Below are 17677 nucleotides of genomic sequence, written 5' to 3'. Positions count from 1 at the left end.
GACAACTGGCTGCTCACCCTTCCCGCTCAGAATTCACTGCAGCCACTCAGACATCCTTGGCCCTAGCACCAGGGAGGCAGCATACCATCCTGGAGTCTCTTTTGCAGCTGCAGAAAGGCCTGTCTGTTCCCCTTACGACTGAATCCCCTATCACTATAGCCCTGCCACTCTTCTTCCTCCTTTCCTGTGCAGCAGAGGTGCCATGAACTTGGCTTTTGCTGCTTTCCCCTGAGCCATCTCCCCCAACAGTATCGAAAGCGGTATATCAGTTAGAAAGGGGGATGGCCACAGGGGACTCCTGCCCTACCTGCCTTCCTCTACTCTGCCTGGTGGTCACCCATTCCCTTTCTGCCTTTGCAGCATTTGCCTGCGGTGTGACCACCTGGCTAAATGTGCTATCCATGATGATCTCAGCATTACAGATGCTCCACAGTGAATCCACCCACAGCTCCAGCTCCGTAATGCAGGTAGACAGTAGCTGTAGATGGATACACTTCCTGTACACATGGTCGTCAGGGACATGGGAAGCATCCTTGATTTCCCACAAGCATATCACGGGTGCAAGATCTCCTGCTATGACTTACCTTTAGATTACTTAGTTACTCCCTTTAATTAAAAAATACTAATTACGCTAGGGGCCTTGTTCTACTCCAAACACTACCCACTACAATCTAAAGTCCTTACCTTTAATTTTGAAGCTAATGGACTGCATACCTCAAAGCTCTCCTGATTTTTTCTGAAACCTCCACCTTAATAAATGCTCTTCGCCCTGCGTGCATGACCTTCAAATGTTCTGCAAAAACTGAACTAATTGCAGTCCCCTCTAAAGCCGGGGGATGATCCCACATTACTGAAGGTATTTTCGCATTCCTGCCATAAACTAATTGATAGGGGCTGTAGCCCCCAACCATTTGAAGCGTGATTATTGCATGTACTGCCCACGCCAGAGCGGTAGTCAATTTACAATTTAGCTGGTCGGCCAAAGAGTCACGGAGTATTTTGTCAATCACGAAATGATTTCTCACAAATCCCATTACTAAAAGGACTTTCTGCTGTCGTGTGCATTGCTACAATATTCATATTTTCATGCATACTCCTGAACTCATTCGCAAATTCTCCTCCATTGTCACTTAGAAACCTAGCCAGTGCTCCCAGACTCGTTCCAATACACCTTTCCATTATCTTGTCCACTATTACTTTTTTGTCTTTACTATAAATTACTGATTATTGACTGAATCGAGTCGCTATGTCTATAAAGTGTAGAAGAAAAATGTTTTTGTCTTTATCCCATACCTTCAAGTCCATTGCTACAGCTTCATTATAGTCCCTTGCTAATGGGAGACTCACTGGATCGCAATGGCATCTTCCTGTATTGTTTACAGATATCACATTTTTTCACTGACATCCTTGATAAGTTTAGTGTAGTCATCATCCATTACCCCTGCATCATTTAACAGAATCTTCAACCTATGACAAGATGAATATGCAAACTGTCGATGTAGTTTTGAAATATTTTGCCTTTTCTCCTTTAAATCCCTACCCTGGATGCCATTAATATTTCTTCAACGATCCTGCTTAGAGATGTTAGATCATGCTAAAGGAATACAATAATGCCCCAACAATGTAAATCACAAAGCTACAGATTTCCCAAAGACAATCGCCTTATCACGTTCCATATCCAATTTCATCAGAGCCTTTTTCATAGATGGTTTGCTTAACAGCAAAGGTATTTCACCAGATACTACATCCGTACAAATAAAATGGCTTACCCCTGCTATTTTGCACGGAATTACCACTCTTTCGTGATTTCAATGTGTTGTTAGCCACAAACCAGAAACAGGTAGAACTGTCATATTCTTTGACCTTATTTCAGTCTTTCTTCCTTACATGTAACACCTTAACCAGTCCACTCCAGACTGTGGATGTACACCCACTGTCTAGTACTGCACAATTTAACAAATCTGTGCCTAGGACACTCATTACCCAACTGAAGCTTCTCATGACCAGTACAATTCCTTCTGATTCATCAGTAGAGTCATCTCCACCTTCCAAACCTTCCATATCAGGTGCCATCTCAGAAACCCTGTTATTCCTTTTTGGACAATGCAATGCATAATGATACTTTGAGTCACATTGGAAACACCTGTTGGTTATTCCTGGGGTTCATCCTTCTGCCATAATTGCCCCATTTTGCTGCCTCAAAAGGGTCTCTAACCTCATTCGTAGTGTATGATTCTACTTTCGTACCGATATTTGGGTACCATATTTGAATGGCCTTGAAGTGCTGCGAGCATTGCATCCTCCACCTTTGGTGTCACCACTGAGGAGCCCATCTATGCCAATGAAAGCAGCTGGAAAGGGATGTTTTCCCAAAAACTTTTTTAGGGCAACTTTAGGTCAAGACATCTGATCAAAAAGCATATCTCTTCCTTTGAATCTAACTCCAGTTAATAACAAGAGCCTATCTATGTTCATATCCTAGCACAATCCAACAATTTGAAGGCAAGTAAGAAATGCTGGAAATAATCAGCAGGTCTGGCAGCATCTGTGGAGAGAGAAGCAGAGTTAACATTTCAGATCAGTGACCCTTCATCAGAATTGGCAGATATTAAACATGTAAAAGGACACCTATCAACACTTCTTTTGTTATCTCTTGCCCCACTCCTGCTTTATTTGCTTTCCTTTCTTGTTTGTGTTTCAGATTTCCAGAATCTGCAGTATTTTGCTTTTAATTTGAAGGCAAATACTGATCTAGGAATTTCCAAGCAGAATTGCTGCAACCTTGCCTATTGTCAGTTATATATTATGGAGTTTTCTTCCATAGAAGAACCAGCCATTTTTCTAAATTTATCAAAGTCTGACCACACCCCATAGGCACTCAATAAGTCATCTTTCATATAAATTTTATCCATAAATTTCAAGAGATTGTCCAAACCTTCCTTGTTGTCCAAGTGTTGAGCCTCGAGCTCCAAGAATACATTGCTCCTGATCGAGCTTCTGGCAGAAAGTGAAAGAGGTAAAGACGTAACCCATCTCCATAGATCAACTTCATTCTTCCATTGATCATAAGGTTTGGCGTCACATAACAGCAGTGGAAAATCATATCCCAACACCTTACACCTGGTTTCAGTCACCTTTCTTCAAAACAAAAACCCAATTACAGCTTTCTCAAAAAAAACTACAATTCTAATCACCTGTCTGAAAACAAATCTTAGTCTCCAATATTGACTTTCAGGCAACCATTCTCTGCTACCAATGTTCAAGAAACTTCCAAACCTGTTTGTGAAGAAGACACTAAGACTAGGATGCTTTGGTGGAGATTGTTTATTGCTTGCCACAGAACTTACATCTGCACTCTTAACAACAACCAGTGCTGGCTGGCTTTTCTTTATCTATACACATTTGAATACACTTAAATAATTAACACCCAACACCTGTTCACCCTATTATCTTGAACTACCAGGTAGATTTCATCCATTAACAAAACTTCAGACCCTAACAGAGTGTCCCAGTGCATGAATTGCAAAAGGTTAGTATGCAAGTACAGCAAGAAATTAGGAAAGCTAAGAGAATGTTATCATTTACTGCGAGGGGAATTGAATACAAAAGTGGGGAGGATATGCTTCAGTTACACAGGGCATTGATGAGACCACAGCTGGAGAACTGTGTACAGTATTTAGGGGGAAGGCAGTGGTGTAGTGGTAATGTTACTGGACTAGAAACCCAGAGAACCAAGCTATTGCTCTGGTGACATGGGTTTGAATCCCACCATGGCAGATGGTGAAATTTGAATTCAATTAATCTGGGAATTAAAAAGCTGGTCTAATGGTGATCATGAAACCATTATCGATTGGTTTACTAATATTCTTTAGGGAAGGAAATCTGCCATCCTTACCTGGTCTGGCCTACATGTGACTCCAGACCCACAGCAATATGATTGACTCTTAAAGTGCCCGCTGAAATGGCCTAGCAAGCCACTCCGTTCAAGGACAAAAGGGATGGGCAACAAATGTTTGCCAGCGACACCTGCATCCCACAAAAAATGCACTGGTCTCCTTATTTAAGGAAGGATGTAAATGCATTGGAAGCAGTTCAGAGAAGGTTTACTAGACTAATACCTGCAATGGGTGGGTTATCCTATGAGGAAAGGTTGGACAGGCGAGGCTTGTATTTGCTGGAGTTTAGAAGAGTGAGAGGCAACTTGGTTCGAAACATATAGAATCCTGAGGGGTCTTGACAGGGTGGATATGGAAAGGATGTTTCCTCTTGTGGGAGAATCCAGAAGTAGGGGTCACTGTTTAATAATAAGGGGTCACCCATTTAAGACAGAGATGAGGAGAAATTTTTTCTCTCAGAGGGTCGTGAATGTTTGGAACTCTCTTCCTTAAAAGGCGGTGGAAGCAGAGTCTTTGAATATTTTTAAGGCAGAGCTAGATAGATTCTTGATAAGCAAAGGGGTGGAAGGTTATCAGGGGTAGGTGGGAATGTGGAGTTGAGGTTATAATCAGATCAGCCATGATCTTGTGGAACAACAGAGCAGCCCCGAGGGGCCAAGTTGCCTACTTCTGCTCCTAATTTGTAGGTTCGTATGTATGTTCGTAAAGTTGGTGGGGTGAAATAGGTTTAACATGTGGCTGCCAGAGAGGTGCACCAGTGCAACCTAACTGAATCTTGCCATTATCAGGGAAACCTGGTAATCCCAGGCAGCAATGTGCACTGCTGCAAGTGCTCTGACTGAATGGCATTACTCATTCTGGTTTTCCTCCTCCTCTGAAGAAGATCTGTTGTCTTTGCACTTGCTCCTGCTGAAGGTCCAAACCTTGCTGCTGTGCAATGTTGTGCAGAGTGCAGCATACCACAACCATTCTGGAGACCCTGGCTGGTGCGTATCGATGGGCGCCTCTAGATCTTTTGAGACACCTAAAATACCTCTTCAGCATTTCGATTCTTTGCTCAATGACACATCTCATTGCCATATCCATTTCATTGTAGTGCTCCTAGGCCTCATTGTTTGGGTTCCTCATGGGTGTCAGCAATCATGTTTTAATTCTCCAAACAATCAGCAGGAATGTCTGCTTCAAGATGTGGAGAGATGAGGGAAGATATAAGCATCATGCCTGCTGCCTGGGAATCATGCACACATCTGCATAAAAAACTCTTTTTGTGTTTTAACACCAGCTTTACATTGATGGATTTGAAGGCCTAATGATTCACAAACACTCCTGGGTGATCAGGGAAGGGCAGGAGGTCCTTGGTGCCACATGTATGCAGTTAATGATGCCCTACATCTGTGAGAAGCCAAACAGAGCCACTAACCCTAGTGCCTGCTCATTATGTCTGGCATCATCGGTGGCATAGGGTACACAATTCCCTTCCCAGGCAACCAGTCAATTGTGTGATGCATTTTTGGGTGGATAACTGAGAAATCTTGAAAATGTCGTCAGCTTTATCCCTGGAAGGAGCCTGAAGCAAAGAGGTTGAGGGTGGTGGTGACTTTGACAGTTACTGGTAAAGCATGGCCACCAGTTCCACTTGGTATCAGGTCCTTTTCCAGCAAACTGCAAATGTCTGCCATGACTTGGCGCATGACCCGGAGCTTCATGTGACACTGGAATTCAGGCATGTCCAGGAAGCTGATCCTCCGTCTGTACACTCTGTGTTGTGGATATTACCTCCTGTGAACTGCACCTCCCTGCTCATCCCCTCTCTCATATGAAGCAGCAGGTTTGTGAGGAGAGGGCTGCTGCTGCTGCTGCTGCTGCAGCAGCAGGTGATGCTGCTGCTGCTGGTCCCCCTACTTTTGCTGGTGCAGTTGATGCTGTTGGTCATCTTACTCCTCACCTGAGATATAAGCTAAAATAACATAAGCAGCACCCATGCTAATCTGGTACATTACAAATGCAAAATGGAGATTAGATGCACAAATATCCCAAGCAGTGAAACTTGTTTTATTTATTCATCCAGGGGATGTGTGCATCGCTGGCAAAGCCAGCATTTGTTGCCCACCCTAAACTGCCCTTGAAAAGGTTGTAATGTGCCACCTTCTTGAATTGCTGCATTTCTTGTGATGTAGGTCCACCCACTGTGCTGGAATGTAGTTAGTTCCAGGATTTTAATGCAGCGACAATGAAGGAATAGCAAAATATTTCCAATTCAGGATGGTGTGTGATTTGGAGGAGCATTTGCAGCTGGTGGTATTCCCATGTGCCTGCTGTTGTTGTTGCTCTAAGTGAAAGAGGTCGCGGGTTTGGAAGTCACCTCCCAAGTCATGAAAGTGACCACCCACGTAGGGAAAGTCAATTCCAAAGTAGTGCAATGACTCCAAAGCGGTAGAAACAACTGGTAAAGGAGTAAAAGTAAACTCTCAGAATAAGTACTGCAGGAAAAAAGATCTTTCACACAATTAGGTAAAGAAACAGCTGTGACATTTCAGTCGTTATGGGAATTTTGCCTCTCATTTCTTCAGCCCCTTCAATTGCCGCTGTGCTCCAACCACACTTTACTAGCAAGTTCCGTGATGTCTGGGAAAACCGTGCACCCACAGTTAAATCCCAAATCCCCTGTTAAGATATCTCTTAATGAGCTATTAACATATGTAACTAGTCAACCTGCCTTTCCTATGGAGTTTCCTGCATGCAACCTAACTCACTCCAGTTAAATGTGCAAGTCAGTGGTTTGAGCCAGTTTCCCAAAGCTCTGTCATATTTCAGAGGTTTTAGCCTCCTACCCACTCCCTCTTGGAAATTAAAACTCCCTTCATGATATCTATGTTTAAAAATTCACATCAGTTCTCATCAGCTACACAAGCCAAAGAGTTCCAATGGCATTATTTAAATTTTGAGTCACATTATGAATAAAACCTGGTAATACAGCATTTATCTCTTTTCAGAAGGACACACATATGAAAGAAACACATCAATTTCATTCTTTATAATGACTTGCTTGGGGTGTATATCATGTGGCAAGTAATGTGCCAATGTCATTTCCCAGGCATCCGCAAATGCCACGTTAATGCCTGTAAACATCTTTCTCATCACTAAATCAAACTGATAGGAGTACCAGTCACTGTGGTAGAGACTATAATGCTGTGTAAGAGCCCGGACATTGGCAGTCTTTATTACAACCACTGTATCTGGATTCCTGCCAAGCAACTGTACAATTGACCTCCGGATGTTCTGTAGTCTCCGGATATACACTTCTACTGAATAGGTGGTTACATGGGCCCATAAGGTGATACCTATAACTGTGTCTTTTCCTCCTTTAATTTCATCCAGTGCATTTGAAATGTACTTCAGGTGCTGACTCGAAAGAACGTTCAACTGGACTGGAGGGCCATGAGCATGATATTCCACCAAGATGTTATTTTCCAAATCCACAGCAAGGTGAGGGCCCGTATTTGAAGGATTTCCAAGATTAAACATTTTGGGCCCTAGAACAGAAATGTTAACATTATTTAACATACTAAGCCACAATATTGCTGATGTTAACAGATATGAAATTGGGAGGGTATATCATTGCAAACTGCAGAACACTAAAATGAAGCCACAGATTTTCCAGCGTGCTAATGTAATTGCTGAGCTAAGAGACATAAATCATACAGTGGAATCTTGCGGTAAGTACAGACTGACAAACTGGCAAATAAGAGTATATATTTTATAGCATATTAGTTTGCTTCCATATATGTAAATTATTTATTTTCCTTTTTTAAGTTTCTTCACTTAAACTGATGCATCATGATACAATACAAAGCTAGGTGGGAATATAAACTGTGAGGAGGACACAAAGAGCCTGCAAAGAGTTAGACAGGTTAAGTGAATGTGCAACAAAGGGGCAGTTGGAGTATAATGTGCGGAGGTGTGAGATTATTTACTTTGGCAATAAGGATAGAAAAGCAGAATATTTTTAAATGGTGTGAAACTTTTAAATGTTGATTTTCAGAAAGACTTGGGTGTACTCGTAAAAAGCATAGAAAGTTAGCATGCAGGTACAGCAAGCAATTAAGAAGACAAGTGGCATGTTAGCCTTTATTACAAAGAGACTGGAGAACAAGAAGGTCTGGTGAGACCACACCTGGAGTTAGGTGCCAGCAACATGTCCATACATGGACAGCAGTGTCTGTGGTAAAAGCTTTGACGACTGTGTCTGGTAATTTCAGGGATGAGAAAGACAAGACCGACTTTAAAAAATTCACAGCCGTCATTTTCAAAGCTGACAAGAGCAGGAACAACAGCTTCCAAACTCCGGAGAAATTCGGGGTTTTCCAGTGAGCCCCAATGGTTTTTTGTAAAAAAGCTCGCCGAAACCCCGAACTTGTTCTGAGTTTGGAAGCTGCTGTTCCTGCTATTGTCAGCTGTGAAACTGACAGCTGTGATTTTTTTTTAAGAAACTGACCAATCACAAATCAGCTCTAGGGAGCTATCCACTCTCTGCAATTGTCAGGGAGGGACAGAGAGAGAGAGTGGGGGAGAGAGAGGAGGGGGAGAGAGAAAGATGTAGAGAGAGAGGGGGAGAGTGGGTGAGAGAGGGGGAGAGGGAGAGGGTGGAGAGAGGAAGAGAGAGGGGGAGGGAGAGGGAGTTGTAATGACGAGTTGCCACCATGTAATGAGTTCTTTTCATGTTGTCTGATGCAACTCAAAGGGTTGTGAATCTTTGGAATTCTCTACCCCAGAGGGTTGTGGATGCTCCATCATTGAATACATTTATGGCTAGGATAGACAGATGTTTTGGTCTCACAGGCAATCAATGGATATGGGGAGTGGGCAGGAAAGTGGAATTGAAGCCCAAGGTAAGCCATGATCATATTGAATGGTGTAGCGGGCTTGATGGGCCATATGGTCTACCTCTGCTCCTATTTCATGTGTTCTTGTGTTCATGCAACATAAGTCCAATGTGTGGAGTCCAGTTGGTTGAAGATCTCAAATAGGTTTATCAACAGCTAATTATTATATACAGTACAAAGCTAACTATTTCCAGAACCTTCCTCCAGGTTTTACAGTTACTGGCATCGAATCACATGAATCATGCATTCTGGTACTTAGCTCATTCGCATACTAAGATCTTAAAGGGACATCACTCTTAAAGGTAATCATACAACAGGGGGAGAGAGGGGAAATGGGGGGGGGGAGAGAGAGGGAGAGGAGGAGAGAGAATGGGGAGAGAGGAAATGGGAGAGAGAGCAGGCGAGGGGGAGAGGAGAGATAGAGGGAGGGGAGAAAGGGAGAGAGAGGAGACAGGGAGAAGGATGGACACAGAGAAGGGGGGAGAGAGAGGAGGGAGAGAGAGAGAGGGGGAGAGAGAGAGTAGCGAGAGAGGGGAGATGGATAGATAGAGCAAGGGGGAGGGAGAGAGAGAGAGAGGAGAGAGAGATGAACACAGAGAAGGAGAGAGAGAGGAAGAGATGAGAGAGATCAAGATCACACCTAACTGATGGACATCTGTCCGAATTCTCCACATCACTACATCAAGTGTGTGCGCAGACGTTGACTACTTGTGCAAGCAAAAACAATGCCAGGTACTCACTAAATAGGGAGAAATGTGTTTTAAATTGGGCTGTGTTTTGTTGGCATTAGATTGTCTCTAAATCTTATATATAAATTAATTGCCCTCATCTTCGTGGCTGAGTCAATAATTTTTTCAAATGTCCCTGGTGCAACATGTTGGTGCCTATTCCTGCCTGGAGTACTGTGCGCAGTTTTGATCTTTTATCTAAAGAAGGATATACTTGCCTAGGAGGCGGTACAGCAAATGTTCACTAGATTTATTCCTGGAATTAGATGATTGTCCTATAATGAGGGGCTGAGTAAATTGAACCGAAGCGTTCTGGAGTTTAGAAGAATAAGAGGTAATCTCATTTAAATATGTAAGATTCTGAAGGGGCTGGACACTGAGAAATTGTTTCCCCTGGCTGGAGAATATAGAGCACTCAAAAGATGTTCTCACAAAATTTCTATTTTGGATGAGTTAAATCCAAGATATGCGAGAGGCAAGTTGTTCTTGAAGTTGGTTGCAAAACATGGATACTGATCAGTCCACCTTTCTGAAGATTGACAGGAACTAACAACTTTCAGAACACCATTTGGAAGATGTTGCTTTTTATGCTTACCATTTGGTTTGACAGGATGTCAAAACCTGTTCTAACAGCATATGGATCATGTTACTAAAAATGTTCCTGGACGTTTTTGCATAACAGATGACATAGCAGTCATGGGAAGTACAAAAGAAGAGCATGACAAGAATCTTTCATTGAAACAGCCAGAAGAAAAGGTCTCATGCTTAACAGCAAAAAATGTGCTGCTAATGTGAGCCACATCAACTTTTTCGGCTCCATCTACTCCAATATGGGGATAAGACCTAATCCCAGAAGGTTGAGGGCTGTTTGTGATATTTGTTTCAAAAATTTAGTTACATGTAGGGGACATTATTAATGAAGTTTGCAGATGATATGAAAATTTGGCATCTGGTTGATAGTGGGTGAGAAATGAGGGAGACGGTGGCGTATTGGTAATGTTACTGGACTAGCAATCCAGAGGCCCAGGCTAATACATTGGGGACACAGGTTCAATTCCCACCACACCAGCTGGTGGAATATAAATTCAATTAATTCATAAATATCTAGAATTGAAAGCTAGTCTCAGTAATGGTGTCATGAAACTATCATGGATTCTGAAAGAACCCATCTGGTTCAGTTAAGGAAAAGAAATCTGCCATCTGTACCTGGTCTGGCCTACATGTACGACAGATCAACAGTAATGTGGTTGACTCTTAATTGTCTTGTGAAATGGCCGAGCAAGCCATTCAGTTGTCAAGGTCAATTAAGGATGGGCAATAAATGCTGGCTTCACCAACAGTGCCCACATCCCATGAAAGAATCCCATGATAACAAGAGGACACAGATTTAAAGTAATAGGTAACAGAAGCAATAGCGATATGAGTAAAAACTTTTTAACACAGCGAGCAGTTAAGGTCTGGAATGTGCTCCCTGAGAGTATGATGGAGGCAGGTTTAATTGAAGCATTTAAAATGGAATTAGACTGTTGTATGAAAAGGAAGACTGTGCAGGGTTATTGGGAGAAGGCGGGGGAATGGCACTAGGTGAATTGCTCATTTGGAGAGACAGTGCAGACACGATGGGCCAAATGGCCTTCTTCTGTGCTGGAACAATTCTATAATTCTGTGAAAAGCTGTAGACTGCAGGAAGATATTAGTGAACTGGTCAAGTGGGCAGAAAAGTGGCAAATGGAATTAAATCCAGGTCAGTGTGAACCAATGCATTTAGGGAGGGTAAACAAGGCAAGGGATTACACAATAAATGATAGAATTCTGAAAAGTGTTAAGAAACAGAGGGCATAAAAAAAGAAAGGGCTTAAGACATAGAGATAAGGCACTCCACCGCCAGTCTTGGCACACTCTTTCTGAAGGTGGGCTGTCTTCTCCTGCAGACACAATGATGTACAAAGTTTGTCTCCTAGTAGAGACAAGACCAAGTGCTCTGATGGTGATATTCCAGCGGTCCATGAGGGCACACATATGCCTCCCTCTCGAGCTCTTCTCATCAAGATGCAGCTAAGCCCCAGGGAGCATGTCCTGCTTCCCTTCCTCAATGCACATGACTGAGTGGTCACTCCCTTTCCACCAAACGCTCCCTCTCGCTCTGCCACATATAATGCCCAAAGGGTCAAAAGTGTTTGCAGTTCTTACTTTACCAGCCTGGAGTGGTCATTAACCAACTTCCTGCACTGGATCCGAAGAAGGGTCACTAACCTGAAACATTACTTCTGCTTCTCTTTCCACAGATACTGCCAGACCTGCTGAGTGGTTCCAGCATTTTTTGTTTTTATTTCAGATTTCCAGCATCTGCAGTATTTTGCTTTTATTCCTGCACTGGATCCATGTCCTGGTGGTGACCCCATGGCTGCAGATCTCCTCCGCAATCTCCATCCAGTCTTGCTTGGTCAGGCGGGCATGTTTCCTCCTCCATCATTGGGGAAGAGGACCTCCAGCTTCGCCCTTGCAACTTGGAGGAGAACCTGCAGGGAAGCATCGTTAAAGTGCGTCGCCACCCAGTGGCTTCCTTCAGATATGGTTGCCACAAACTCGTGTTCAGTTCCTTGCCTGTCAGAGAGCAGAGATTGTAGAAGGCTTCTTGGGAGTGCAGTGGCAGCAGAATGGTTCTTGGGGGCATTCAGGAAGGCAGTCCATTAAACCAGGCAGCAGTGAAAGCAGGGAAGCCCTGGAAATGCAGGGGTCATTCAGAGGGCCATTGATGGATCAAAACATATTTCTAGTTATTTTCCCAGCTCTTTCTATCCAGGGAAATTGCCATTCCCTTGGGTCAAAGAGCAGAAAATATACTATAATAAAAACAAGAAATGCTGGAACCACTCAGCAGGTCTGGCAGCATCTGTGGAAAGAGAAGCAGAGTTAACGTTTTGGGTCAGTGACCCTTCTTCGGAACCGAACGGTTAACTCTGCTTCTCTTTCCACAGATGCTGCCAGACCTGCTGAGTGGTTCCAGCATTTCTTGTTTTTATTTCAGATTTCCAGCATCCACAGTATTTTGCTTTTACATTAGAAAATCTACCATGTTACTTTCAAACTCAGATAAGACCTTCAGATTAAAGCATTAATAAAGATATTCAAAGACAGAAGAAACTACAATAGTTGAGTTTAAAATGTATTTTGTAAGATGTATTTTCTATATTTAAATTTTATTTTTGAGCCCTTAGTCGGCAGACCAAAGGGGTAAAGATGGCAAAGCAAAACAATTTCAATGAGTATTTTGATATATTTGATTGGTTCACCTTCGTCTCTCCTTTATTGGTAGATGAGTCATTTATGATTGATTATATTTGTAAACTATGGGGTGTTTCTCATCAGGAATTTTCTAACTTGCAGGTGCAGCAAGCAATTAGGAAGGCTAATGCTATGTTAGCCTTTATTGCAAGAGGATTTGAGTACAGCAGTAGCGAAGTCTTGCTTCAGTTGTATAGATCCTTAGTTAGACTGCACCTGGAGTACTGTGTGTAGTTTTGGTCCCCTGACTTTAGGAAGGATATTATTGCCATAAAGGGAGTGCAATAAAGATTCACCAGACCTGTTCCCGGGATGGCGAGTCTGTTCTATGAAGAGAGATTGGGAAATTGGGCCTGTATTCTCTAGAGCTTTAAAGAATGAGAAGTGATCTCACTGAAACATACAAAATACTTAAAAGGGAAAGACAGGGTAGATGTTTTCCCTGGTTGGGGGAGTCCAGAACCAGGGGACACAATTTCAAAATGAGGGGAAGCCACTTAGAACTGAGATGAGGAGAAATTTCTTTACTCAGATGGTTGTGGATCTTTGTAATTCTCTACCCCAGAGGGCTGTGGAAGCTCAGTCATTGAGTATGTTTAAAGCAGAGACTGACAGACTTCTAAATATCAATGACCTAAAGGGATATGGGGATAGTGTGTGAAAAGGCATTGAAGTGGATGATCAGCCATGATGGTACTGAATGTTGAAGCAGGCTCGATGGGCTGAATGGCCTCCTCCTGCTCCTATGTTCCGAACGAGTTTCCTTGGTTCAAGTTCTTACTTGTGCCAATTATAAAAGCATAAATGACCAATTTCAAGTGTTAAATATGCAGTTAATGTATGATCCATGCTACATGCAAGCTGATAAAGATAGATACATACAAACATACATGCATACGATTTAAACAAATATAGAGAAATAGACAGACAAAACAAACCAACCTGGCACAAAGTTAGACAAATATGCGAACCATTGACGTATAGTGGAATCTCCAAACAGATAAATTTTTTTTTGCCGAAGACAATCTGTAATTTTTGCAGGAGTGTCAAAGCGCCGAATATTGCAGGTCTTTGACATCCACTGGTCCTTATAATAAAAGCCAGATGGTGATACCAAAGGCTTTCCCCGGATACATTCTCCAAGAACTGCAGCTGAAAATAAACAGAAACAAGATAGAGGAATCGTGATGCATTATACCTTAGGTCATCAATACATTTTTAATTGGTTAATCCAAGTTTCCATGGAAATGACAAATCCGAGCAGGACCATTAGCTGTTGCCATTGAAAGTACACATACACAATCAGAAAAATGATCCAAGCAGTTTTCAGTGGTTAAATGCAGCACCTAGTGAGGGGGTCCCATTTTTAATCGTTGGACTATGCTGGGTTAGCTGGTCTCAGCTCGATTGTAGTGGTGCTGTTACATAGGGCTTTACATGGAACATGTCGTCATGTCCCATTAAGTGAATAAATGTCAGTCAACCAGACTGTTTAACTTTCTCCAGAAAAGATGAAGGAAATGAGTAAATAAAAGCAACACCTCACCCCTGATTCCTAACTGCTGGCTTCTTTAGAATAGTTTCCAGTCCAAGCTCCTTGCACTGCCCCTGAGAATAGAGACCAGGCAAGATGCTGCATACCTGATATCCTTACTACAGTATATAGAGAATAGAAACTATTTCTGCAATATCTCACAGATGATTATGTATTCACTCCAAAACCCAGGAATGACTATTTTGCATCTATTTTGAGTAACCACAACTGTCTTTTAGAGCCAAAGTTGTGTTCTGCATTCTGAATGCACCTAGTCATATCTGATTAGAAACAGCAGCAACGGATTCCAAGTGCTCAGCAAAATACCCAACTGAAGTTGCAGTACATTTTTCTCTGCCGTGTAGCTCCCTTCCACAGCTACAGTGGGACTGTTGGCAGTAACCTGGGTGTTGTCCTGCTGATGTCCCGCATTCTCGCTCCCTAGGAACAGTCTCCTTGGGGATGATTTTCACTTTCAGCAGTGGTTGAAAACAGGTGGAAGTGGATCAACCACCCATTACACACCATTGGTTTATAAACTGGATGTATTTAACAAGGGTGGGGCAGAGGAATTGAGCAAAGTATGAGAGCAACACTGTTGCTTTTTCTTCATCGAACAGAAAGATTCCTGATTTTGTTTCAAAGGACACACACTGGAAGCAGATATACAGACAAGACATGAATTATAGCAAATGCTGCATTGGTGTCCTTGAAATGCTTTTTTATCCAGAGGTTGGCACCAAGTTTATCAATCAGCAACACCAATCCTCTATTTACTGCAGCAGGATTTCAGCAGATGCACAAGGCGATTGTCCTCAATGTAGCCAATAGAATTATATATTTGTGAAACTTGTCATTATGAATAATAAGAGGATGTAGATGTTCATCTTGTCAAATTACTTCATTCCTGCGAAGATCCCCACCTGAACTTTCAATTTTGGCAGGAGTGTAAAAGGCCGGTAGTGGATTGGCCACCAGTTATATTCCCTGTCCAATTTTCCTTTCTATTGCAGTCAGCAATTGGAATTCATTGCTGCTGTTTCTATAGAGATCTGCTAAGGTGAATTCAATGGAAGGGAAGCTCAGGCTGGTTGTATAATGGAAAGCTGATCTGTTACCACTCATTTTACATACCTACTGATGTTGGAGCAAAAGTTCAGTTGTTCCAAATCTAAACACACAGAGTGAAATGTCATATCTCAGAATGTATTGAGGAAAAAGGGGATTCTGTTTTAATTAATATTTTCAAACCACAATAAAATAGTTAAAATGCACCATTAGAACCAAGGCTCCAGTATGATGCAAGATATAGAAAGGCTTGTACAGTAGTAAATGTTTTATGTATAAACTTTTGGATCTGAATTTACCAAAACAAGATGTTCTGGCTGGACAAGTCCTATTTGCTCTAAATAAGCTCATACCCAAAATGTTAATTTAATTTAGGAAATACCTACACGGGGCATTAAATTATACTTTATGTGAAAAAGTCACAGATTCCTGCGTATTTGCAACGAGGAATTACTCCGCCATTCTGTTTACTCATACTCCCTCTAACATAATAAACATTCAATTTGCTACTCACAGATATACAATTATCTTACCTGCTCGAGGTGAAGGTTCCACCATTATATAACCTGTGCCACTGGGTAATATGGGCTTCTTGATGTTGACTCCACTGTAAATGTAAATAATCATAGATTATGTCATCATATCAAGATAACAAGTGAATGATACATATAAGACATAGCCCAGAAATATTTTTAGATATCATATTCCTCAAACCTACACAACAACAACTTGGATTTATGTAGCCCCTTTAACTTTGGCTTCAGAGGTCACCTTACTGACAATATGCGAGAGGTGACTTAACAAACACAGTTTAATCTGAATCATCCCACACTAATGAATTACATTTCTACTGATATTAATTTACTTCTCTCAAATTATCATACTCTATAGCTAACAACTACAACTTAACAGAAGAACATCAGAAATAGGAGCAAGAGTAGGCCATATGACCCTCGAACCTGCTGCACCATTCTATAAGATCATGGCTGATTTTTGACCTTAACTCCACTTTGCTGCCCAATCTCCATATCACTTGATTCCCCTAGAGTCCAAAAAATCTACCTCAATCTTGAACGTATTCAATGGCTGGGATTTCCGAGCCCTCTGGGGTAGAGAATACCAAAGATCCACAATCTTCTGAATGAAGAAATTCCTTCTCATCTCATCATTAAATGATTGACTCCTTGTCCTGTGACTATTCCCCATTTCTAGATTCTCCAGCCATGGGAAACAACCTTAACATCTACCTCGTCAAGCCTCCTCAGATTCCGAAGAAGGGTCACTGACCCGAAACGTTAACTCTGCTTCTCTTTCCACAGATGCTGCCAGACCTGCTGAGTGATTCCAGCATTTCTTGTTTTTGTTTCTCCTCAGATTCTTACCTGTTTCAATAAGACCCCCTCTCATTCTTCTAAACTCCGGAGAATTTAGGCCCATTCTACTCAATCTCTCATCATAAGACAACCCTCTCATCCGAGGAATCAATCTAGTGAATCATTGTTGCATGGCCTCCAAGGCAAGTATATCATTCCTTAGATTTGGAGACCAAACTTGTGCACAGTTCTCCAGGTGTGATCTCACCAAAGAGCTGCACAATTGCAGAAAGACTTCCTTACTCATGTTCTTCAACTCCCTTGCAATAAAGGCTAACATGTTATTTGCCTTCCTAATTGCTTGTTGTACCTGCATGCTAACATTCTGTGTTTCTTGTACAATGACACCCAAACCTCTCTGAACACCAACATTTAAAAGTTTCTCAGCATTAAAATAATTCTGATTTTTATATTCTTCCTATCAAAGTGAATAATCTCATATTTTCCCACTTTATACTCCATCTGCCACCATATTGTCTATTCACCTAAACTGTTTATATTCCTTTGGAGGCACTTTGTGTCCTTCCCACAGCTTACTGTCCCATCTAGTCTTGTATCATCAGCTATCTTGAATACATTATTCTCTGTCCCTTCATCTAAGTTATTAATATTGGTTGTAAATAGCTGAGGCCCAAGCACTGATCCTTGCGACACCTCACTAGTTACTGCCTGCCAACTTGAAAATACCTGAGTACAGATAGGGTGTTAATGAATTGAAAACTGAACAGCCACAAACACAAACATGAAAATCAAACAGTTGGTAGGCACAGTAGAAACAAACTGAACAAACTAAAATAAAATAACCACAAAAAATAATTAAAAATAAAAAATAATTTAAAATAAAAGTTAAATGGAGGACCCGTCATGCTCTGAAATTATTGAACTCAATGTTCAGTCCAGCAGGCTGCAG

The 17677-nt window shown here is 41.9% G+C and overlaps 1 protein-coding gene across 6 annotated transcripts in view; it reads right to left on the bottom strand.

The window, feature by feature from the left end:
• Positions 1 to 3320: 3320 nt before the first annotated feature.
• The window catches only part of LOC137374584 (NXPE family member 3-like), a 94128-nt gene continuing 79771 nt past the window's right edge, over positions 3321 to 17677 (bottom strand). For all 6 annotated transcript variants that reach the window (XM_068040910.1, XM_068040914.1, XM_068040913.1 and 3 more), the window contains 3 exons: positions 15928 to 16001; positions 13735 to 13944; positions 3321 to 7429 (listed from right to left, as the gene is read on the bottom strand). In XM_068040910.1, the coding sequence (XP_067897011.1) occupies positions 6876 to 7429; positions 13735 to 13944; positions 15928 to 16001 (838 nt within the window). In that variant the 3' untranslated portion in view covers positions 3321 to 6875. The remainder of the gene's footprint in view (positions 7430 to 13734; positions 13945 to 15927; positions 16002 to 17677) is intronic.

This window comes from Heterodontus francisci, chromosome 10, assembly GCF_036365525.1.
Source record: "Heterodontus francisci isolate sHetFra1 chromosome 10, sHetFra1.hap1, whole genome shotgun sequence".
Taxonomy (NCBI): Eukaryota; Metazoa; Chordata; class Chondrichthyes; order Heterodontiformes; family Heterodontidae; genus Heterodontus; species Heterodontus francisci.
The sequence above is the reverse complement of the archived record's forward strand: the minus strand, read 5'-3'. Positions and strand labels throughout refer to the sequence as shown.